Source organism: Rhinolophus ferrumequinum, chromosome 10 (assembly GCF_004115265.2).
Source record: "Rhinolophus ferrumequinum isolate MPI-CBG mRhiFer1 chromosome 10, mRhiFer1_v1.p, whole genome shotgun sequence".
Taxonomy (NCBI): Eukaryota; Metazoa; Chordata; class Mammalia; order Chiroptera; family Rhinolophidae; genus Rhinolophus; species Rhinolophus ferrumequinum.
Window position 1 is genome coordinate 53,735,570 of NC_046293.1, and position 23,339 is coordinate 53,758,908.

At 51.8% G+C, this 23,339-nt stretch overlaps 1 protein-coding gene across 1 annotated transcript; it reads left to right on the plus strand.

The window, feature by feature from the left end:
- Positions 1-8,742: 8,742 nt before the first annotated feature.
- Positions 8,743-10,339, plus strand: HOXC12 (homeobox C12). The gene is made up of 2 exons (XM_033116016.1): positions 8,743-9,352; positions 10,101-10,339. The coding sequence occupies exons 1-2, from the start codon at positions 8,743-8,745 to the stop codon at positions 10,337-10,339; spliced, it is 849 nt and encodes a 282-aa protein (XP_032971907.1).
- Positions 10,340-23,339: the final 13,000 nt, after the last annotated feature.

Here is a 23,339-nt window from a genome sequence, read left to right on the forward strand (position 1 = left end):
TTTTGGCCTTGATTTTATTGCTCAGGTTCTTTCTGAAGCCCCTTCTGTTCACTGGCTCTTCAGGGAAGTCTCTGATGCCCTGACTCAGCCAGAATGGGCAGGGGATGAGAATAGCTATCACCCCCTAGCTGGAAACATCCCAAGCTCATAATTTGCTCCACTGAAGTTTTTCAAACTGAGTTGTTGAAACTATTTAGACAGGAGAAAATTCCTTCCTATCCTGATGCTCAAAATACACAAGCATATGTTGGGGAAAGAAGAATGTAATCAGTGACTGAAAAGGTCTGAAAGCAGGTAAGTGAGAAAAGTGTGTTGCTGTTCACTTCAGTTATAGTTGGGGTAATCTTGAGATTATAATGCTAAGCAAAATAAGTCAGACAGAAAAAGTAGAGAACCATATGATTTCACTGATATGTGGTATATAAACCGAAAACAACAAAAGAACAAGACAAACAACTGAAAGAACAAAATCTCATAGACATAGACAATAGTTTAGGGGTTACCAGAGGGTAAGGGGGAAAAGGGGAGCAGGTATCTAGAAGAAAGTAAACGGGGTCTAATATATGGTGATGGAAGGAGAACTGACTGGGTGGTGAACACACAATGTGAGATATAAAGTATTACAGAATTGTACACCTGAAATCTATGTAATTTTACTAACAATTGTCGCCCCAATGAACTTTAAAGAAAAAAAAATAGTTGGGGCTTCGATCTGGATCTGGGTGCTAAGAAGGTAGCATCCCAGCTGGAAGCCAGGTGTTGTAGTGGTGGTAACAGTGGACAGCTAACCTTAGGCTCCTGAGGCCCTACTGCCCCTAGAGGGTCCCAAATGTCTCTGGTCAGTTCAGGGCTGGGGCTAGGGAGAGGTCCACACAGCCTGTCCTGCTCAGCATTCCCAGGCTGCACTCTTTTATTCCCCCATCAACCTATGCAGAGAGGTCAGGAGGCTAGGACCCCTTGGACCTCCAGTTCACTAAGCCAACCCCACTTTTATTCTCCAGCATTCCTGGAAACCCCAATCTTTCAAGCAATCGGGAGCCGTATAGACTCTGCCACTAATTTGTTTCCCGTTGCATCCCGTCCAGCCATGCCTATCTCCCTATCTGGCGGAGTTAATGAGATCGTTAAATTGTCAGGTTAAGAGACTTAAAAAGCAATACAGCCTAAAACAATGTTATTTCAGATTAAATCTTTACTGCAGCAATTTTTATTTATATATAATATTTTTCCTCTCCGGAGACACACAAGACTGGAGGCACTGGGTTGGAAATCAGCGGTCTCCGATTTCCCTTTGCCTGATGGCTGAAGTTTTAAATTTTTATTTAAATAAATGTTTCTGGGTGACAAAACAGAGAGAGAGAGAGAGAGAGAGAGAGAGAGAGAGAGAGAGAGAGAGAGAGAGAGAGAGAGAGAGACTGAAGAATTCACTGTGGAGGCTTTGCTACGATGTGACGCCAGTCCTGTTCAACTCCTTTTCAACTCTGGGTTAACTACCAAGCAATCATATGCTGGGCACTAGAGATTTAGGAGGGAATCGGTGAATCGCCCAGGAATGTTTCATTCTTAATTCCATCTCCCCTTTCTCTTCCCACCCACTAACCTAACCTCTCTCCCAAACCCCCTGAGTTCCCCCTGAGATGGAAAGAGTTGAAGATGACAGGTATGTGTTTGGTCAGGAAAAGTAACTGAGTAGGGGCGGCCGGATGGCTCAGTTGGTTAGAGCAGTGTGCTCTTAACAACAAGGTTGCCACTTTGACTCCCGCGTGGGATGGTGGTGGGCTGTGCCGCGCCCCCCCCACGCAACTAAGATTGAACACTGTGGTGACTGGGCTTGGAGCTGAGCTGCACCCTCTACAACTAAGACTGAAGGACAACTTGACTTGGTCCTGGGAAAAACACACTGTTCCCCTAATAAAGTCCTAGTTCCCCTTCCTTAATTAAAAATAAAAAAATCTTAAAAAAAAAAAGGAACTGAGTAGACAAGAGGCGGGAGGGGGGGTCCCTTGATATGGGCATCTACCCTTCGTGACTTGAGGGTGCATTGAGTAGTCCGAAAACACACAGTGTAGACACCATGGAAACTGGAGACTCACTGGAGAAAGAGAAGTCTAGAGTCTTCTAGGGATCCCTCCACTTCTGCACACATAGTCTAATGAGCAAGTCTTCCCACACACGGAGGGATGTGGGAAGGCTAAGGCCCCAGAAGAGGGAGATGGAAAAGAGAAAGAGAAAGCCTGAGCAGACTCATTGGGGTTGCATTGGGACCCCAGTAACCCAAAGACTGAAGTCCCTCTGAGTCCCTCTGAATCCCAGTGTGACCGTTTGTTTAGATCCCTCTCATGCCCTGGATTAAATATGTCTGGATGGATTTTGGAGAATGATCACGCCTGGATCAATTTTAAAGATGCTTCTCCCATAAGAGGAAGTAAGCATGGGAATGGAAATACCTCTCTTGTAAGACAGGTATTGTGTGATATGTGTTCTGGGGAGGCAAAGTTCGGAAAATGTATTATTCTTTTCCTGATCATGTTGGTCCCTTACCTTTCCTTCCTCCAATAGTCGGCATTCTCACTGGGGACTCTGAGACATTCCTGTGAAGGTATATGTGTATGCTCAAAAGTGTGTATGTGTATGTATAGAGCCTTTGACCAGTGCAGAATTTCTTCAGCCTTTACTGCCTGTGTGTGCAAGTATGTAAGTAGGAGTGTTGTCAGCCAGCACTTATCGCAGTGTGGAGTGTGTTTTCTCTTCTTTATTTAAATCTATAAAAAGCCTTTCTTTCCAAGGCCAATCTCCTAGTGTTTGTGTGAAGGTGAGGCTGCAATAAATACGAGGGTGCAAGGGAATAGAAAAGGTCTGAAGGGTGGTGAGCACAGAGGCTTTCCCCGGAAACTGCCCTTCACGTCTGTGACTGAGGCTCCTACTGTCTTTCTTAGAAGCCAATGGCACCCTCCACTCTTCATGCCACACCCAGGCCGGAACTGGGGGACACAAGTGGGCTGGAGCCTCACAGGACTCTCCATCTGAAGGTCACTCTACCAGGCTGCCAGGGAGGGCTCAGTAATACCTTTTCCTGAGCTTGGGGAAAACCCTTCCCCACCCACATATTAGTCCCCAGACTTAGAGCCAGCAGATTGGGCCTTTCAGTCTATAGTCCCACAGCCAGGAACCCACCTGACTGGGTTTTCAGGAGATCCCGCCACGACTGTCTCCAGACCATCTGCTCCTGAGGCTAATCCACATAAGGCTGGGTCAGCAGGCCAGTGTGGTCATCAGGCAGGGACAGCCCTGGGACATTCTCCATCTCTCAGAGGATTGGAACTGGGAACCCTGCGGCAGCTCCTTTTGTTCAAAACAGAACTCTCCATCCTAGGATCCACCTGGGTGCGACTTGGATGGTGTTGGAAACCCACCCCTCAAAAACAAAAAACAAAAAAACAAACAAAAAAAAACGACAACTGCTGATTCAGGCAGATGGGTATCCAGACCTGCGCTAGTGGAGGATTGAGGGGCCCCCGGAGAGCGAGAGGCTTCTGGGAGGAGGAGGGGGTCAGAGCCTTTTTGTAACCAACCAGGCTCTTCCTCTTTTAGCCTTGACCGTGACTAGGTCTTTCTGACCTTGACATAACTGGGAGCACAGGGAAGCGGGAGGGTGGAAAAGGCCTTGATCTTCCGGTGGTCAGAGAAGGGGAGGGCCGCTCGCCCCCTTGACGCGCCATCCCCCTTCCTGCCAGAGCCCGCCGCCTCTGTTTACACACAGAGGAGGTGTCGTCTCCAGTCTAGACAGGGGCGCTAATAACGCCCATAAAAGGCGGCCTCTCCAGAGATGCTCTGCAACTTAGCTCCCGTGCGCCTACCGCTGGCCGCTCCCTCCGCCTCCTCTGCCCCGCCCTCCTCAGATACCTCGGCTTGGCCTGCGGGCGGCCTTGGGTGGGGGGGGGGACCCCGAAGGTTTCCAGAGGCTGAGAACCCCCGCTCAGCAGCCTTCTGAACCTCTTCTGTCTCCAAAGGTAGGTGGCCTCCCGCTCTCCCAGCTCAGCCAGCCCCGGGGTAAGCAGCACATCCTCCCACCCCCACAAGCCGCCTAAGCGAGTTGGTCCCACTCCAATACGCCCGCGCCCCCGGCCCCGCGCTGGGGGCTTGGATTTGGGAAACATTTGGGTAGCTGGGCAGAGCACACCCTAAGCAGATCTCAGCCGCTCCCCAGAGCTAGGCCTGACCAGAAGCCATGATCACAAAGAGACACGGGCTGTGGGGCAGGGGCCACTGGGGGTAGTCCTCACCCCATGTGGAGCTTCGAGGTGCACAGAGACCAGTCCCACCCCACTCCGCTCCCGGATACTTGCAGACGAGCTGTGGGTGTGGCGTTTGATGAGAGTGTTTTGTTTTGTTTTGTTTTAACTTGGTCCCCACACCTTTCTTGACACTCAGTAATTCACTAGGCGGAGGAGATCCTCTGCTGGCGGAGGGGGAAAATGTCAGAGCCGCGAAACTATTTAACTATTAGCGCGCCGAAAGGACAAAGAAAAAGGGGAAGATGACCCATTGAGGGATATTCAGGTGAGAGGTGGAGAGATGGTCTCCCAGTCCTCCTGGGACTCCCCACCGCTTCCCCATTTGCTAAGTGGCAATCGGGCGGGGGTCTTGCGGTGGAGGGAGCCCAGAGGAGCCGCAGGATTGGAGGACTTAAGGACACTGCTGAGCCCAGGCCGCTTCCCTGAGCCTGAAAGCCTGACTGGACCCCCTCACCCAAGGTTCTTCTAAATCTTCCTCCCCCGGGTTGCAGGTCCCTAGAAGGCAGCACCTGGAGAAGGGGTCTCCCAAGTTTCTTCTTAAGTCTTGGGGACCGGAAGAGAGGCCTGGGAACCAGGTGGACTCCGACCCTGGAGGAGCTAGTGAAGCAAAGAAAGAGGAGACTGAGCCCACTGCCTCCGCCCCTTAGCCTTGTCAGAACCCAACCAAGGTCTTGTCACAAGCCTGAGCTGCCCCAAAGGGGCCAAATACAGAGGACTGAGGAGTGGGGCGCTTTTCATCTCCCCTCCCACTGCCAGCCCAGCCCCCACTCACATCCCTTCAAGTGCCCAGGACCTGCTTTATTTGCATACGCGGCAGAACCGCTTTCTGCAAACTAGACAGTGACCTTGAACTGGGCCACTGCTGCCTCTTGACTGACCCGATAGAAGGCCGTGCCGCGCGGAATAATTCCGATCTCGGGTTGGTGGGGAAGCCCAAACACAGCCACTCACAGCCTCTCCGCGGTGGCCTAAGACTCCCGCCGCTGCTTTGCCCCTGCCATCACAACCGGCGTAGATGTTATAATTAACGCCTTTCGCCTGGCTCGGCGGTGGCGCGGACTCAAGGCCCCACGCAGAGGCCGCCAAGATGCGGGAGGGTTGGAGGCTCAGACAGAGAAGGCGCGGGAGAGGCGGCAAGGGCATCCAGCTGGTGGATGAGCCGAAGCTCGAGGGCTGCAATGGGTTTTCAGGAAAAGCCTTGGACCACATCCTGGCTTTCAGTTTTAATTAACCCCTGAGTTAATGAGCGGGGCATGGTTGAACCAGGCCAGCTGCAGCAGGAGCCGGTGGCCCAGGCGCCAGCAGGCGGGCCACCTCCTCTAACCTCGTGATTTAATGAACGTACTGGAGAGTGGACGCGCAGATCGCTCCGCGGTTCCAGAGCTGGGGATCCTGGCCAATTATGGTTTTGTATGGAGACTGCGAGGTGCGGGCGGACTAAACCTATCTAGACGCGGTTGTCCAGCTCTTTGGGCTGCCAGTCCTTCCTACGGTAGTCTCCGCACCAGCCCCATTGGGCTCCTGGCGAGCAGCTCCTGACGAGGCTGGATTTAGATTTGAAGCTTCGCACCCGAGCCTCCCGCCGGCCCCGGGGACCCAGGATGGGAGCGGCGCTCGGGGGCTTGTTTGTCTGAGCCCGGTTACGGAAGGGGCGCCCGAGCTGCGTGTGCAGCGGGTACCTTACAAGAGGACAGAAGCGCGGTGGTGCAAGGGGACTCTGGGCACTTAGATTTCCTGGGTCCTCGCCCGGGTCCTGAAAATCCCTAGGTTCACACTGGGACGCGAAAGCAGGACACTGGGGATGCGGATTTTGCTGACTGTTCTCTGCAGCTCTCCCCTGAGAGGATTCAGGGTCGGCTGCACGGAAGGAAGAGAGGGTTATGCGTGTGTCAGTGCCCCGAGTCCAAAACCTGGGAAAATGGCCTTTTCTGATGGGACCAAATCGGACTAGGACAAACTGTGAGTTAAGGAAGCCTTCACTGCACCCTCATTTCCCCGGCCTGGCATCTGCTGCCCTGTGGCCGCTGCTCTGTGTGCTCGGCGGCCTGGCGGGAGGGCAGCGGGCAGAGTGTTGCGCCTGAGATTTTCGAGCTGGGGAGGGATGGATAGGGAGAGGCTGAGACCATTCTACTGGGATCCCCCTTCTAGGAATTTGTAGCCATCTGGGAGGGAGCATTAAGGGGAGAAGCCTCCAACCCACAAAAACTAGTGATTACTCGGCAAAGCTCAGCTCGGCATTTCTCACACCAACAATAGCTGCTGAGTTCTGAGGCCTGGAGGCCTGCAGACCTCGCCGCGAGCGTAGTGCTCTTATTGAAAACCGCGATAATATTAAAGTCACACCCTGTTTAGCTTTATAACCAAAATAACCCCCAAATAATTTTTTTTAAATTAAAATTTCAGTGGCGCTTATTAATGCACCTTGAAAAGGGGGCATAAATAAGGTGTTGGAGGTGCTGTGACGTGGGATTTGCAGCTGAGGGATGTTCCTCTCTGCTGTCGTGCAGCCCCTTTATCAATCAGGCACAAAAAGGGCAATCCAGGCGGTCTCCTGCCCGCTCCTCAGCTCTCAGGGTCCTGACTGCAGGTGACTGCGCAGGGATGGCATCCCACCGCTTGGCTCTGTTTCTGGCAAGTGGGCCCTATGGGCTCCTGGGGTGTGTGTATGGGGGTGGGGGGGAACCTGGCCAGGCAGCCTGGCCGGCCAGGGCGGAGAAGGGGAAGCAGGGCGTGGGGTGGCGCTGAGCTGCGAACTGCACCAGGCAAGGCGACGCCCGTGCGGACACATTTCTGTCCGAGTGAGCCCTTATGGTTTGGGATATGAAATCGCCGGGAGCTGTGGAATTCAAAGAATCTGCGTTTCACTCTGCTGCATCCTGCAGAGGAGAGAGAGAGAAAAGGGGGGAGATGAGAATTTTTTGCTTTGGACTGCATCGGTTCATGCTCAGACAATTAATTTTCACCTACATGGGTTCCTTTCTCCCACATTCTCTTGCACTCTCTGTCTCTCTAATTTTCTCTAAATCTTCTGGTGTTTTCTCATTAGGCGTTTCATGAACTATTTATCTCACCTTATTTTACTCAAAACTGCACATTGGCTAGGAGCCCAAAATAATCACATAGCAATGCGAGTATTTTGTCTACTGGACTCCAACAGAATACACCTAATTTTGAAGGATTTTGTTTTGTTTCTCAGTCCATGTGGCTGTGTTCTGGAGACTTCATTGAGATCAGATTGTGGTTTCCAAACATCGATGAATGTTGCTAATGGCCAGCAGTGAGTTCTCAGCCTTCTCAGGAAGGAGCTGCTGAGGTTGGCACCATAAATATAATTTTAATCCCACAACAAGATAATTCTCTGGAGTTCTTTCCCTTACTCCCAGCACACCTATTGCGCTCCTCGCTTCTGTCTGATGCTCCCAGTAGCAGGCTGGGCCGGTTCAGGGGGGAGGTGGGGGTGTCTTCTCCCCAGTGGGAATCAGGAGTCTCCCACGCCAACCAAGGTCTGCTGAGGGCCCAGAGCCTCTTGCTGCAAAGACATCGGGAGACCCCCCCCCTCAGAAGCCCCTCTGAACCACAGAGTCACAGAGAAGCGTAGTCTGAGACCCCAGATTTCCAAGAGCAGGCAGGAAGGTTCACATCGAGTTGGGCGCCTTTTTTCTGCCTCTTCTGCCTTCGCCTGCCTCCCTTTTCTAACGGTTGAGTGGAGGTGTGAGTCTGGGGTAGTTCCCAGCTTGGGGGGAGGGAGACCCCACATTAATAATTCGACCTGATTCCTTCCCGGAGGAAAGGGCCCCAAATTCCTGAGGAGAAAGAGCTGAAGAAGAGGAGCACAGCTGCCACAGGGCTGGGAGAGATAGCGGCAAGAAAACCTGTTCTTATCCCTACCTCACCTCTACTGTAAATAAACCCCGAGCCAAAGGGCTCATCCGTCTCCTTAAACAGCCAGTAAACTTTATATGACACAATATCTAATAGTAATTTATTGGGGAGATATTGTAAATTCCAACGGTTTTAGTTAATAAAGGAGCTAATTAAAGAGGGACGGGCTGTGCTTGGCCAGCTGTTGTCGAGAAGATAATACATTTGGGGGGGTGCAGAGTGCAGAAGTGTGTAAGTGCGGGTATTTTTGGTGCGGCTCTTTTCCTCTTGCCCCGTGTCGGGCGATTGCCTCACCCTCTGCATTAGGTTTTATATGATCTTTTTCCCTAAAAAGCCAGAAGCCAGCGAATAAATCTGCCCCCGTGTTTCAGCACCCCCCCACCCCGAGAGTGGGGAAGGGGGAAGTTGGATTTGGTGTGCGGGGTGGGGGGATTCGCTGTCCCCACCCATCCCCTGGTGGCGGCGCCCACGTGAGCTGAACGGCCAATGGGTAGCCGGTGCAGGTTTAACTATGTTTAATGTCAGATAGCAATAAAGTAGAAGCTGCCGGTCGGGCCCCGCGGAAATGGGCGAGCATAATCTCCTGAATCCCGGGTTTGTGGGGCCGCTGGTGAACATCCACACGGGAGACACCTTCTACTTCCCCAACTTCCGCGCGTCTGGGGCGCAGCTGCCCGGGCTGCCTTCGCTGTCCTACCCGCGTCGCGACAACGTGTGCTCGCTGCCCTGGCCGTCGGCAGAGCCGTGCAATGGCTACCCGCAGCCCTATCTCGGCAGCCCAGTGTCGCTCAACCCGCCCTTTGGCCGCACATGCGAGCTGGCGCGCGTGGAGGACAGCAAGGGTTACTACCGCGAGCCGTGCGCGGAGGGCGGAGGCGGGGGCCTGAAGCGTGAGGAGCGCGGGCGGGACCCCGGGCCAGGAGTCGGGCCCGGGGCAGCGCTGCTGCCGCTGGAGCCGTCGGGGCCGCCTGCGCTCGGGTTCAAGTACGACTACGCGGCAGGCGGTGGCAGTGGCGACGGTGGCGCGGGACCCCCGCACGACCCGCCCTCGTGCCAGTCACTGGAATCCGACTCCAGTTCGTCCCTGCTCAACGAGGGCAATAAGAGCGCCGGCACGGGCGACCCAGGCAGCTTGGTATCGCCTTTAAACCCCAGCGGCGGGCTGTCGGCCAGCGGTAAGCACCCCGGCCCACTCTGGAGGCTTGCTCTGGGCGGGACAATTTACCAGGGCGGGCATAGTTGGATTGAGCTAGGGCCACCTGGGGTGACAGAATGTGTGGCGAGGAAGGCCTCTTTTAAAAAGAAGTGGGGGTGGGGGGGGAGAGACCTATAAACATGTAAATATCCCCATAAAATAACCGGATAGATTCCCTTTTTGGTCAACCTGCGGCTGGAGGGAGCAGGGAGCTCCGGAGAATGGAGATCTGAGAGAGACGTCCCCGGGCCTGGGGTGGAGATTCAGAGCTTGGTCTCTGCCCTCCCAGGACTTCTCCCTCCACCTTCCCACAGGCCCCCATTACCTACTTTTCTTTTCTTTTAAGAAAAGCAAGTGAACATGGTTTACTCTCGCCACTCACTCTTTTCTGTTCTAACCGATCAGGGACCCGATCCTGAAGGAGGTGAAAGGAAGGGGCCGGGATACCCTGGAGAAGAAGAGGTCTGGGGAGAAGTGAAGGGAGAGGAACATAGAAGGGTCAGGGATACTGCAGTGGGAGGTAGGATTGGGGAGGCAAGGAGAAGTGAAAGGGAAAAAAAAGAATGATGAAAGATGGGGAGTTGGTGGAAACGGGGTCTGCATAAAAGAGAGGAAGGACTTGGGGTTGGACATTAGGCCAAGGTAAAAGGGCCTGGGGAAGGACCCAGGGCACTGGGCTTGTCACCTCTTAGTGCTCTGGCCAACCCTACTGGTTCATCTCCGCCCAGGCACGCCCTGGTACCCGATCCACAGCCGCTCACGGAAGAAGCGCAAGCCCTATTCGAAGTTGCAGTTGGCAGAGCTGGAGGGCGAGTTTCTGGTGAACGAGTTCATCACACGGCAGCGTCGGAGGGAACTCTCAGACCGCTTGAATCTTAGTGACCAGCAAGTCAAGATCTGGTTTCAGAACCGGAGAATGAAAAAGAAAAGACTTCTGTTGAGGGAGCAAGCTCTCTCCTTCTTTTAGAGGGAAAGACACAGCGCCAGCCCCAGACTGAGCCTGTCTCTGGCAGGGAGCAAGAGGGGGCGCTGCCTGGGACACAGTCCCTACTTAGAACGCCAGGAGTCTCTGGCAGGCCCTCCCTGGATGCCCTCTTGTCTATTTTGTTCGTGGTTCCCTCCCACACACCCCCAGCAGGCCCTGCCAGGTCCCAGAAAGAAAGGAAGAACTCAGCCAGGGAGAGAAGCCCACAGCTGCAGGCCAGGGGTAGGTGCAGGGAAGGTGGAGGCCCTGGGGAGGGGCTGGTTTGAAGCAAGACTGGGGCATTGGACAGCCTCCTGAGGATCTGGAGGAGAGGTGACTCAGGCACCCCTCCCCCAACTTTTCTTTTGTGGTCTTAAGTCTGTCTGCCTGCAGGAGTAGGCGAGGGTGAGGACAGTGGAACCAAGGTTCCCCAAAACTCGCTGTTGTTGGAGTTAGGAAACGCTGAGAGGCGGGGCAGTCCTGGTCAGGGTAGCTCTGGGAGGGCAGGAGGAAGTGGAGGAACCTAGGAGGAAATGTGATTTAGGAGAACAAAATGATAAGCAATGCCCAAGTCCTAAGGGTCTGGGTGCTCTAAGCCTGGACGACAGAGCAGGCCGAGACATGGCCGTTTGTCAGACCCAGCTTTAGATGAGACGATCATCAGCCTTATATCCCCTATAGGTCAGGCTGCCTGGTGTCCTGGTCCCCAACCCTCTCCTGAGCCCTCTGAGGGTCCATTCGTACACAGGTGTGCTGCCACCCACTTTTCCTGCCTCCCGCGGGGCCGCGGACCGGAAGCTGCAAGCCCTTAATTGACAATTCAGCAGACGCAGTAGCCACCCCAGGGACCCCCACCTAGCCTTCTGGGAAGCCTAAAAGGCTATGAAAGAGGCTGCGAAGCACAGCATTGATTGGTGAGGAGAGTTTCTGGCAGCTGTGGCTACCGCCTCTGACTCTTCCTTCCCCGCTGGCGTTCATGGTCACGGCCGGCCAGAGGCTGGACTGGCATAATTTACGAGGCAAGAGGAGAATCCACCCCCAAAGGGGCTGCCGGCCACAGAACGTCCCCCCTCAGTCCGTGTTTCCCAGGCCGGTGACAATGAAGGAGGGGACGCTACAGCCCCCCCACCCAACTCCTTTCTTTTACTCACCCCCACTCCACCCACTCCTCAATGTCATCTCAGGATCTGCTGCCTCCACCTCCGAGTCCTGGAGGCCTGAGGCTAGGAGTATAAGGACCAGAGCAGAGGGAGGAGTGCATCCCCAGAATGGCTTGGAGGCCAGAGAGTGGCTCCTCCAGCGAAGGGCCTTTTATTCACAGCCGCCTTCAGGAACCAGCCTCAGCCCAACAGATCCTAGGCTGCCTTAGGAGAGAGAAGCAGTGAAGGAGCTCACCCGCCTTCCCATATTCTGTTTTTAATCCCTCTAGGTAAGAGTCCACCAACTTCCCATCTGCTGACTCACCCTTGCCAGGAGCAAGGGACTGATGGGAGTTAAGCCCAGCATGGAAAGTGTGGAACCGACCTGCTATCTTGGAGTTCTTCCCGCCTGGGGAGAATCTCCCCTAACATCCCCTTGAAATGCAATCCACAGAGCCCCCCACTCTCCCACCAGCACACAGCTTCAAGTCCCTGTACAGGATTGTGCAGAGGCACAGGCAGACACCTAGGCACAGCCGAGCCCAGTACACTGCTGGGCCCCGCCCAGTCTCCTGACTGTATTTGCAAGCAGGCAGCCTCATAGTCCCAAATACAGCCCTGCAGAGTGGCCATACAATCACATGCACCCATTACCCACTGGGCACCTGACACACTTCCCACCCACATAAACTTTTCTCTTATGTACAAGTTTGCAGAAATCAACAACATTCCAGCTATCTACACACTCCCCCGTGGGCTGGCTCAGGTTTGAGGCACTCCCTCCTTTGCCTGGTCACCCGTGTACCCTTTCATGCAGCCCCTCCTATGACTTCATGGGCTCTAGAGTGCTGGGTTTGAGCTCCACCTCTCCAGCCTGACACCCACAGCCTAATGGAGAAGAGAGACCAGAATACCCCAAAAGGGGTGGGGGGACTGGATATGCAATATTCTCTTCCCATCGCTTTAAACTTGACTTCTGTGAGCTTCTTTGTCAATCTGTGTCCTGTCCTCTGTGTCTGTTGCTAGTACTTCGTGTAGTCCCTGTGGGTATATGCCCTCCCCTCTTCCCTCCCCAACTCTCTGTAATGCGCCCTCCTATTCAAACGTTTGTCTTAGCACGTTTTTCCCTTTATATAGTCCTTGTACAGAGTTGCTTCATCATATTAATAATAATAATTAAAACGTGACTGTATAATGATGTGATTTTTTTTAAGAAAAAAAATTTAACTGGGTCCCCACACATCTTCTCCTCTTCCCAGAAAGAATGGGATTCCCAGTCTCCTAGCTGTTTCTCTTAATTTTCTCCATCTCAGGTGAATAATAAAAATAATAAATGTATAATAATAAAAGAAGAGCAGTTGCAGGGGCAACAAAAATATACAAGCAACCACCATCTGTGGATGAACTGCCATCTCCAGTCCCACGCAATTACTAGCAGAGAGAAAACTAGGGGATGGTAGCTTGGGGGGAGGAGAGGAATGTCTGAGAAGTCGTGGGACTGTAAAAGTAACATGGACAACCCAGAGGAGGCCGAAACTACCTTCAGGGCCAGAAAAAGGAAGTCTGAACTTTAGGATCTCCAAGAAACAAAGCCAGGGTAGCGGTGCAGGCAAGTTGGAGCTGGGAGGATGAAAGTGCCCTGGACTATGAGGCAGGTGTTGGTGGGTTCACACTTCAACCGCATGGTCCTAACCCCATGGTTTCCCTCTGAGAACACATTTTATAACTAACAAAAGTAGGGAGGGGACTAAATACCTTGAAGCTGGTGAAATCGGCTCCATCTCTCTCAGCCAGTGACCCCCCACTAGGCCATGCCAGAGAGAGGCCCGGGTCCAGGCCAGAGTCTGGGTTGGAGCTAAGCCCATGAGCCCTCTGCACCTCCACGTCACCCCTTCTTTTTGGGCTGGATGCCCTCCCTCTGCCTTCACCCTTGGACCTCTGGTCAGTTTCTTTCTCACAGCCTGGCTCCCATCCTGGAGTCTCCTCTAAATTCCCCCTCCACCCTCCTGGGCCTGCTCTGGAATAGCAGAGGCCCCCACTAAGCCCAACTTCCAAGCCACGCCTCCTGCCCTGAAAACTTTCCCTCTCTTCTTTTCCTTACTCCTGCAACTAGAAAAACTAGCAAATTTAAATCAAATCCCATTTTCCTTTTACCCTCAGCTGTCTTGTGAAGCTGAGGGATTCAGACAGGAAGGAGTTCTCAAGCTTTGGGGATACCCATACAAAGGCCTCACAGAGTGTGGGTAAGGTTGGAGACTGGATAGCTTCTGGCAGCCATGACCTGGGGGAGAGACTGGGCCATTGTGCCTAATCTGGATAAAGAGGAGAAGGGATCTGAGTCCTAATGAATCCAGGCAAGAGACCACCCTCTTTTTAAGAAACATCTACACAGGAAGAGTTAACAGCGAAGGCATTTCTGGCTAAAAAGTAAGAAAGGAATTTAGGGAGGTCAGAAATAACTGGCCCTTAATCTAGTCCCTTGATTTATTCCCAGAGACACTGCAGATCTGAGAGGTTTGGTGGGTGGTGTTTACGCAGGCCCTGAGACTCAATAACTGGGGAAGCTGTCAGAAAAGGCAAGACACTACAGCCTCTTCCCAATGGCTAAAAAACAAGTCCTTGGGTCTCCTGGTCAAAGAGAAGTTCATTTGGGTTGAACCGCAACCCAAATACTTAGGGCAGGGCTATGCTCGGGATCTGGGCAAAGATTGCATCTATTTATCTATTTCACAACTATATGTCTGGTTTAAGCTCTCAAACTACAATGTACTCCACTGACTTTACGACAAAGCATCCTGTGTCTCCAGCTGGGTCTTGTGGAGCACGAGGAGAAATAGCTGAACAATTCCACTCTTGTGTATCTGTAAGCTTATACCATCCAAATGAGTTGTGTATTTGGCCCTGATCATCCACCCAGTTCTACTCCACTCTGACCTGCATAAACGTAGCTCGGGTATTTAAAATCACTATCCAGACAGCGGGAGATGCGCCCGGCAGCCCGGGTTCTGTTGGATGCTAATGAAGCCGAAAACCCGGCGCAATCGATCGCTCAGGCCCAGAGCGGGAGCATGGACCGCGGGCCCCGATCTGCGAACAAAGCAAACCCCCCAGACCTTAGGTTCCGGACAGGCCAGAGTCCCCGCCCATCTTCCCCGCCATTACCAGGAAAGTAGGAGCTGTTCTTAGGCCCCGGGCCCGCGCGGGAAACGCACCCCGAAGCCCCCAACCCTCTCTACGTGGCGGGCACATGGAGGCGCCGATGGTTCCGGTGTAATTCGGCGTGAGATGGGCTTCAGGCCCCGGATCCTTCAGCCGCGTATATGCCAGAGCATTAGGCTGGAGCAGCCACCCTTCCATGTCTGTCTTCGTCGAGACCGAGTTGCCGATTTTCCGCGGCAAAGCGTGCGGCCGGAGCCCGCTGCCCCTGGACGTCCCGCACCGCGGCAGCCGGCGCCGCGCTCGCGCTCTCTGTTCAGGGGACGCCCCGAGACAAAGGCGAATCGGCCGCTGGGGGATTACGCGGGCGCCTGGGACGCTCACTCCCAACCCTGGCACGGTGGCAAGGGTTCCGGGACTTCGGTCCAATTCCTCGCCCGGCTCGGCCCCGGCTCCGGTCTGCTCCAGGGTCATGGGGCGAGGAAAGCCGGCGCGCCTCCCAGCCCTGGCTGACCTGGAGCTCTCCGCCCCACAGCGCCGGCAGCCCTGGTCGCTGCCAGAGGGTCGCCGAGCCCCCGCGAGGGACGGGATGACCCCTGCTGGCGGTAGCGGTAGAGGCTGCCGAGACCCGGATCCGCTCAGCCGTTCGTCCCTGCGCACCCCAGGCCTTGGGGACGCCCAGTGAGTTTGTGGGAGACCTGGAAGACTCGTCTGAGTCTGAGGCGCTGCTGGGCTGCGGGAACCAGGCCTTTCCCCTAAGTGCCCTCCCTCTGCTGGGCACGCGGTGTCCCCACTGCAGCGGCCCGCCCTCATGCCGCGCCTCTCCCCGCCAGCGGGTCTGCCCCAAGGCTCCTAAAGCCGGTACCGCCCCTAGGAGCCTCGCACAGGAGCCAAGGAACTGGGTTTGGATGAGACCAAATACAGCCGGATCTTTGGCAAGTGTGACCAGTCAGTTGCCTGCGTGTGATTTCTCTTCTCTGAGCTGAAGCCACTCCCTGGAGATTGGCGACAAGCCTCCACTTTATCAGTTTTCCTGACCCAGACTGGGGACTTCTTTCAAGGACAGGTCTGTGTGGATGGAACTCACTGGTATTTGTTGCTAGGAAAGCTTCCTATGAAAGATGTATATAGTCCACATGCAGAGCAGGGAAAAGATGTTCCATAAAATGCACACTTGGCCATGCTGCCGACATAACCAATATATTGAAACAGTCTAAAATACAGATATCTATATTACATGTACATTCTGGGCATGGAAAATATATTTATTAAGAAAATATACATACAGAGTCCTATCTATTGTATGGGAAAGCAACCTCCTGAGAAAAGATTTCATAAAGCACATATATCCACCACATGTAAAAATTCATTTACATATATAAACAGTACACTTGCATATATCCAACACAGACAGGGAATTACAGTCCTGCATCTATTTAGCTACATGCATATATATATATATATATATATATATATATATATATATATATTCCATAGGGCATATAAAATCAGTGTATAGAAAATGCATCCATATATTTACATATCCACATGAAAAACTGCATTAAAAATACATCGTATTGTTATATTTTCACAAAGTGCATGTCTACCCAATGTATGAAAAATATATTCTACAAAAATATATTTTGCATTCCAACTGTGTGTACCAAATACAATTGAAGCATATCCTTTGGGTTTACATATCATTGTATTTGAAATACACATTTCTCTGGCAATATTAAACAGTAGTGGGAGGAAGCTCGGGCATTGAAAACGACAATCTCCATTGGCTAGCCTCTTTTCTGTCCTTCCGTATTTCTATCTTTTCTAAACCCTTTCTATATCTATGTGGATTATTTATATAAGTGGTCTCCCAGCTCTATTTCCCTACTGCATCTTTTGTCTGAAGCCAAGGTCTATATTTAGGGCTCTAAGTCCTGTTCAGGGTCTGACTGCATAATCAGCCTGTATGGAATTAGAATTACATAATTAGGTTACCCCCTGTGTCTCAGGACACGTTCTTCTAGACCTAATATAAATATATTATAGAGTTGCGCTGGGCTTCCAGTTAGGAAACGGGGGGAAGGAGGAAATGCAATGGCCTGGTGAGATGTGTAACACGCAGGCTCTGAGTGTGTGCTGGGCTCTTGAGGCCTCCTGAAAGTGAAAGTTTGTTCAAATTTTAAATTTTTATCTTTACATCTCAAGTCTAAGGAGTAGCATGAAGTAAATGCTGGACCTCATCTTCTATGCTCCTCTCAAATCCTGCAGCAGCCCCACTCCCTCCCAGCCAACAGCGAGAGCATTCTGGCCTACCCAGCTTCTTAGCTCTGCTTCCCATCCTTAACCTTGGCTGGGACTACACAAGCAGCAGGGAGAGGGTATCCTATAATCCAAGCTTTTATCAACAAAAACTACTCCCAATATTTTCAAGGCAGTAGTAACTTAAAGCATTATCTGGCACTGATTTTTGGCTCCTAAAAATTAGTCCCATTTGAGTCTTTCTTTAGCGTGAAAAATCCAGGACTGCATGACACATGCCTATGGAAAAATTCTTTGAGAGACAATGCACTCACACCCAGCAGAGATATTGTTTATGAGGCAATGGGTTCTGTGTAGACGCGGCCATATTTTACTGTCCAAAAGAATCAATTAATTAGTGCCTCGCCGGTCCCGCTGGCCGCTGCTTCACTGAGCATGAGCGGCTGAGATAGATGTGCATGGCCAGCTCACTGGTCTTGTTAACAAGCCTCGTCATAAAGATGAAGATGATAAGGAGAGCGAAGAAGCCCTGGTGGCCGCGAAGGGGGGCTTCTTCGAGGGCCCAGCCCAGCAGTCTGTAGGGCGGCGGCAGACCGGTGCTGTTCTGGGTGCCCGCTGATGTTTAGCCAACGTTCTCCCCTTCTGGGGCGTTCGTGCCCTGACTCTGATAATTCCCTCTCCTCCCCCCTTCCCTGAATTTCCTCTTTCAATCATCAAGCCCCAAATTTAAAAAGAAAAATTTCTGTAAATAAAAATACATAAACCTCTGTCCTTGAGTTCCTGTCTTCCCTTCTGCCACGTTTGTTCCGGGACCTGCCGGCTCCTCCTTTTTCTGCATTTCTCCTTCTGGTTCCTTTTTGACTCCGTCTGGTTTGGTACTCGCTTCCCTCCTGTGGCTCTCTCTTTCTGCTGCATGGTTGCTTTTTCAACAGGGTTGCTGCTGACTCAGGACCCAAGGAGCTTGTAAAAAAATTAAAAAATACCTTCTGGTTATCTTGCAGCAGCATGAACACCCCTAGATAAGCCAGACCCACTGGGGGGTAACCCTTGGATGTAATTGCTGGTTTGGGTTGCAGCACTTAATTCTGTTTATTCTCACCAATGTGCATACTTAATGGAGAGATATTGATATTAAAGGGCAGGGGGGAATTAATTTTACTTTTATAGTCATCTATTAAAAGCAGAAGATGATCTGAGTCTCCTTTAAAGGGACTAAAATAGAGGGGAGGGAGAGAGAAAGAAAAAGAGGGGGGAGGGAGAAATATGACTGAAGGCGGACAAAGATCTTTGCCTGAAGAAACAATGTAACACTAGACAGAACTATAAAGTCTGGGAATGTAGGAACGTAGGGCTCTCTCAGCTTCCTCCATTTGGAATCCTGTTTCCTGCACTTCCTGCTGAAATCCCAACCCTGACTACACAGCAGCATTCAAAGAAGAATTCATGCAATTATCCGGATAATTGTAGGGGGAGAGAGAGAAAGCATTTTCCTTTTATTGTCTGATCCTCTCTGGCGTCTGAGCAGGGGTGGGGGTATATGAGATATAAAGGAAAAGGAGGTGGTAGGGTCTCCCAATATCACCCTATCCCTTACAAGATGGCTACTGCTAAACCAAGGAGGTCTTAGACAGAAGCCTACAGATTCTGGAGCATGTTCAAGAAGGGACAAGAAATTGTGAAGTCCTCCGTGATCCAGCTTCACTTTCTAGAACATTGCTTGCCTTTATCTGCATAAAAATGCCACATATAGTACTGTAATTATCACAAGTAAGTGAATAACAGACAATTATAGAGGTGTTGATAATATTTATTTTATAGCCTCACACGATATGATTAGAGTTAACGTTGGAGATTCTATTGGCGTCTTGGAGGCAGCAAGAGGCGAAGTAGAGAGGCCCCGATAGTCTCTTTCCTATTTTTATGTGTGTGAATCTCCAGAAGTCCTTAATTCTCTAAATTCCCTCCACCAGATGTCTTAAGGGAAAACTTTAGGATTTTAGGGGCCGAGAGCTCAGAGAAGGGCAAACAACAATTTATAGTTAAATCTCCCATTTAGTATCAGAAGCAGTGGTCTCTGTTCTCCCCATCCCAGCCCCCCCACACACACACAATCAGGGGCTTTGCCCTCAGTTCAAGACCACTAGGATGACAGAGACTTGGCAGGTGAGGCCAGTGAGAAGAAAGCAAAGTTCTTACCAAAACCAAGTTCACTGTCATCCCCAACTGGGCACTGAGCCCCGAGTGAAGCCCCGCTTGATCCTAAATTGGCCTTCTTTCCTGGACCCTCTTCCCCATGGACACCTGGATGGGGGGGGGCAGAAACCAGGATAAAGCTGTGGAGATCAGTTGGGATGGGGTGGGGAAAGAACTAAAAATATTTTTCTTGTTTCTGGGTTCAAAAGATCAGAAGGCTGGAGAGAAAAACAGAGAGAGAGGGGGAGAGAGAGGGAGAGAGGGAGAGATTGCGGTAGAGAGGCAGGCAAGGGATAATCAAGGGAAACCATGTAACCAGCAGGCAAGAGTAAAGGGAATAAGTGAAAGAAAAGAGGTAGAGAGGGGTAAGAAGGAAGGAAATAAAAAGGAAAAGGTAGATAAAGGGAAGAAAAAGGCAGAAAGAAAAAAAGGAGGAGAATTTTTAAAAAAGGAAAGAAGAGAGGGATATGAAAGATGAAGAAAGGAAGGAGGGAGGCAGAGGCCAGGGTCTGCCGTGCCTCTGGCTCTGCCTGGCTGCCTGCAGCAGTCTGGGTGGGCGGGGGGCGCCGTGACAAAGTGAAGGTCAAGTTAGCATCGTACCTTATAAGGAAGGCGTTGGTCCTCCATTTCACCCTTTCTTTCTGCCAAGACGTGGCCGTGGCATTTCTGGTCTTGTAAACACTGGACTCTTTGGGGCCTTTAAAAAAAAAAGACCCCCCTCCTTCCTTTATTGGGGGTGAGCTGCGCTGGCTGGGGGAAGCAGCGGACAGAGAAGTCAACTAATGAAGACTATGGGAAACTTTTCTCTCCTTTTCTCTCTCTCTGGCTCCGCTCCCGCCAGCTGGGGCCCCCTCCCTCCCTCTCTCCCTCCCTTCTTCCCTCCCTCTCCTCTCCCCACCCCGACGCCTCTTTCCTCTCTGTATCTCTCGGTCCTCGGTATCTCTCGACACTGTCTGTAACTGTGGGCTCCGTCTCTCTCCACTCCCCCTTTCCCTTACAGCAGACTTCTAAATCTGTTCCATTCCACCACGAAGCGGAGCAAGGCGAAAGAACTGGAGAGAAAATTAGCCATCACAAAGAAAAGTTCATTACAGCTTAAATGTCTGACTATTAAGATTTCCTTCCGAAAACAAGGCGGTACACTCGGTAAGGAGGAGAAGTAAGGCAACACGAGTTGGGGGCGGGGAGGGCTGATGAGGTAGGAGTCTTGGATTTATTTGTTTATCGGATCCAGAGGTGGGAAGAAAGGGCGAGAAGCAGAAAAGCTGGGGAGAAGCGTTTTAACCCGGCAACTAACAAAACAGGAGGCTGATGCGGGTGGGCTTAAGAGCAAAGCGCGTCCGCGCAAAGACCGGGTACTGCGGCCGCGATCCCCGCTACCCCAGCGCCAAGCCCGCTCAGCTTAGGCCTTGCGCGCGGAGAAACAAGTATATTAGATATTTGTTGGTTTGAGAGGTGGGGGAGAGGCAGGGATGGAGGGAAGCAGGGAGAGACTGAGTAAGGCGAGGGCACAGCCCGCGGCCAGAGGGAAAGTGAGTTCCGGAGCGGCGGCAGCGCCAGGCTCGGCCAAAAGCAGAGAAGAAGAACCTGAGTGGAATTCTTGATCCTTTCCCTCCAGGGTAGTACTAAGGCCGAGATGATAAGTGATAGGTAGGTAGATAGATGATAGATAGATAGATAGATAGATAGATAGATAGATAGATAGATAGATAGATAGAACGAACATGAGTATGAATACTATGGTGTGGGGGTGTCTGTGAAGGGCTCACCTCCTTTTTCCTGGACCTCACACCTTGTTTTCCACTTCTCTGTGCCCATGGGGCTCTTTTTTAGGCCTAACCATTGCTTTTTAAGAGGCAAAGGAAAGGAAGGATGCCCAGACAGCAACGGTGGGGGCTTCTGGTTAAATCTGATGCTCTGCAAACTCCTGGCTGTTGTCACCTGCACCCTTCTCAACTGGAAAACCAACCTCTGGGATCGGCCCCTTCCTACTTAACTTACCTAGTTGGGGGTGCCCAAGGGCTATTAGGGGCCTGGAGTGAGGGTTGGGGCCCAGGGTGAGAACAGCCAGGAGCAGTAGGGGTGGTCATTGGAGTTCCTAGGCCTCAATGTCTGGAGCCCTCCCACTCTGTTCTAATAATGAAAAACAAGGAGGGGAGATTTGATTATTTCTGCTGGTGTTAAAGTATCTTGGCTTTTGAAAACAGCATCTGACTCCGAGATCTAAGGTGATAATTGTCTCTCCCACAGACATTTAATCTGGTCAAACATCCTACTGCCTGGGCTCAAGGGGCTGAGGGGTGGCCAGGGTGAAGACATTTGCTGCCAAGAAGCCCCAGGGAGGGAGTGGCAGGTCCTCTTTGGTGTGGAGAGTGTTTTAAAAGGTCAAAACGGACTGGGGAGGCTGTTTCTGATGTCCCCCTCAGCTTGAGTAAGGAGAGCTCCAGGAAATGAGGGCGTTTATGAGCTGGGACATTTCCGCCTAGTGTGGGAAAGACAGAGATAGCCAGACCTCATCCTGAAAAAAAAAATGTGTTTCATGTCTGTGACAGAAAATTGGTAGCTGCTTGGGAGATTTAGGGACTTTCAGAGAGTGCAGCAGGGCCAGACTCTCTGGTGAAGGCAGAGGCTGAGGTGTGACTGAGGATAGATGGAGGAATCTGAGGGAACAAGACTAAAAAGTTACCACCCAAGCCCAGAGAAAGCAAATATACATACACAATGGGCCCCAATATTGAAAAACACCAGATGATCTGCTTCGAAGGGACATAAACAGGCCAAGCGGATGCAGGTTAATAAAACCCCAAAAGCCCAGACAGGAACACTTAAAATGCCCCAGAAACAAAGCATACCGTGACAAATTCTCACCCAACACACAAGTGCATGCACCAGAATGTTCCCAGGCACAGAGACCTTCCACATCTTGGGTCTTCACCCATGAACACTTAGGTGTATCTGCCCAGCACACACAAATTTGTGCACTCTTCTAAATCTATCCATAGAAACCCTTGCGGGGGCGGGGGGGGGGGGGCAAGCACTCAACTGCACACACACCCCCCACAGAGCCAGGCCCATGTCTCCTGAGCCTCAATAATGCACGATTCATACACAGAGATAAAAGTCTAGACAATAGATGGCTGTTTATGACAACGAGGCTCTCCAAGTTTGGGACCAGGCAATAAATCTCTGGTGAATCTTCCTGTAACTCAACTTCTGACTGTAATGACGAGTGAACCACCGAGACCACAGAGAGGAAAGCAGAAAAATGGGAGAGACTTTTGCATTGTGAGCAGAAGGCAACTTCCCCGCTGGGGCCAGGGAGTGCAGGCAGCCACACTTGCCCCATGTGGCCTGTCCACATTGTGGAAGCTTTCGCATTAAGCTTCAGAACACAAGCAAGTCAGGCTTCCCTGGCTCCCGGAAATGGGGCAAAATGTGCAGGCAGATGGCAGAGCCTGGAGGCTGGGACAGACCCACAAACCATTCTTGCTGTAGGCAGAGAGTCTTTTTTGTTGGTGACCGGAATCTTCTTGCTATGTGTCGCCTAAAATTTTTCACCTTACTCCTCTCTCTCTTTCTTTTTCTCTCTCCCCTTTTCCTTTTTGGATTGATGGGCTGTTCCCGCAATTTTCGACCCAGGCATCTGATTACAAGTAAAGAGCCACTGAAGTAGATCTCATAAAAATGCCGTGAGCTCACTTTGATCTGCGTGAACTGGGTCCGAGCCTAAGTAGGCGCTAAAGTCGGGGAATGGCGTCCAGGCCAGCCTGGCCTCGGCTTCACCAGGAGCCTGGAGATCCCGGTGACCCAGCAGGGCAATCCTGCCCAGAAAAAGCATTTTCTATTTTGCTGCAACTGAATTTGGAAACCAAAGTCCAAACGTAACGGCTCCATTTCCAGACTGCTTTTAAGACATTTCCTTCATTTTAGAGCATTTGGTGAGGGGGGCCAGTGAAACTGGCTCGTAAAATGGGACTTTTATGGGGAGAAATCGGGTCACATTGCTAGGCTCTTGGGACAATCCCTCTTCTCAGGAAGGTGGGTGGGGCTGTGGAGGGCAGAGTTGCTGCCTTTCTCCCCCCACATCCCATCCAGGAGCCTGAGAAGCCTCAGAGCAGCACCCATCTGCTTAGGTGGCCTGACTTGGGGCTTTGGGCTTGGGGAGACGGCCAGGGCTGAGAAGAGGTGGGGACTGAGAATGGGCAGTCCCACCCCCTTCTAGTTCCCTAGCATGCTAAAGGAATTATTAAACACAG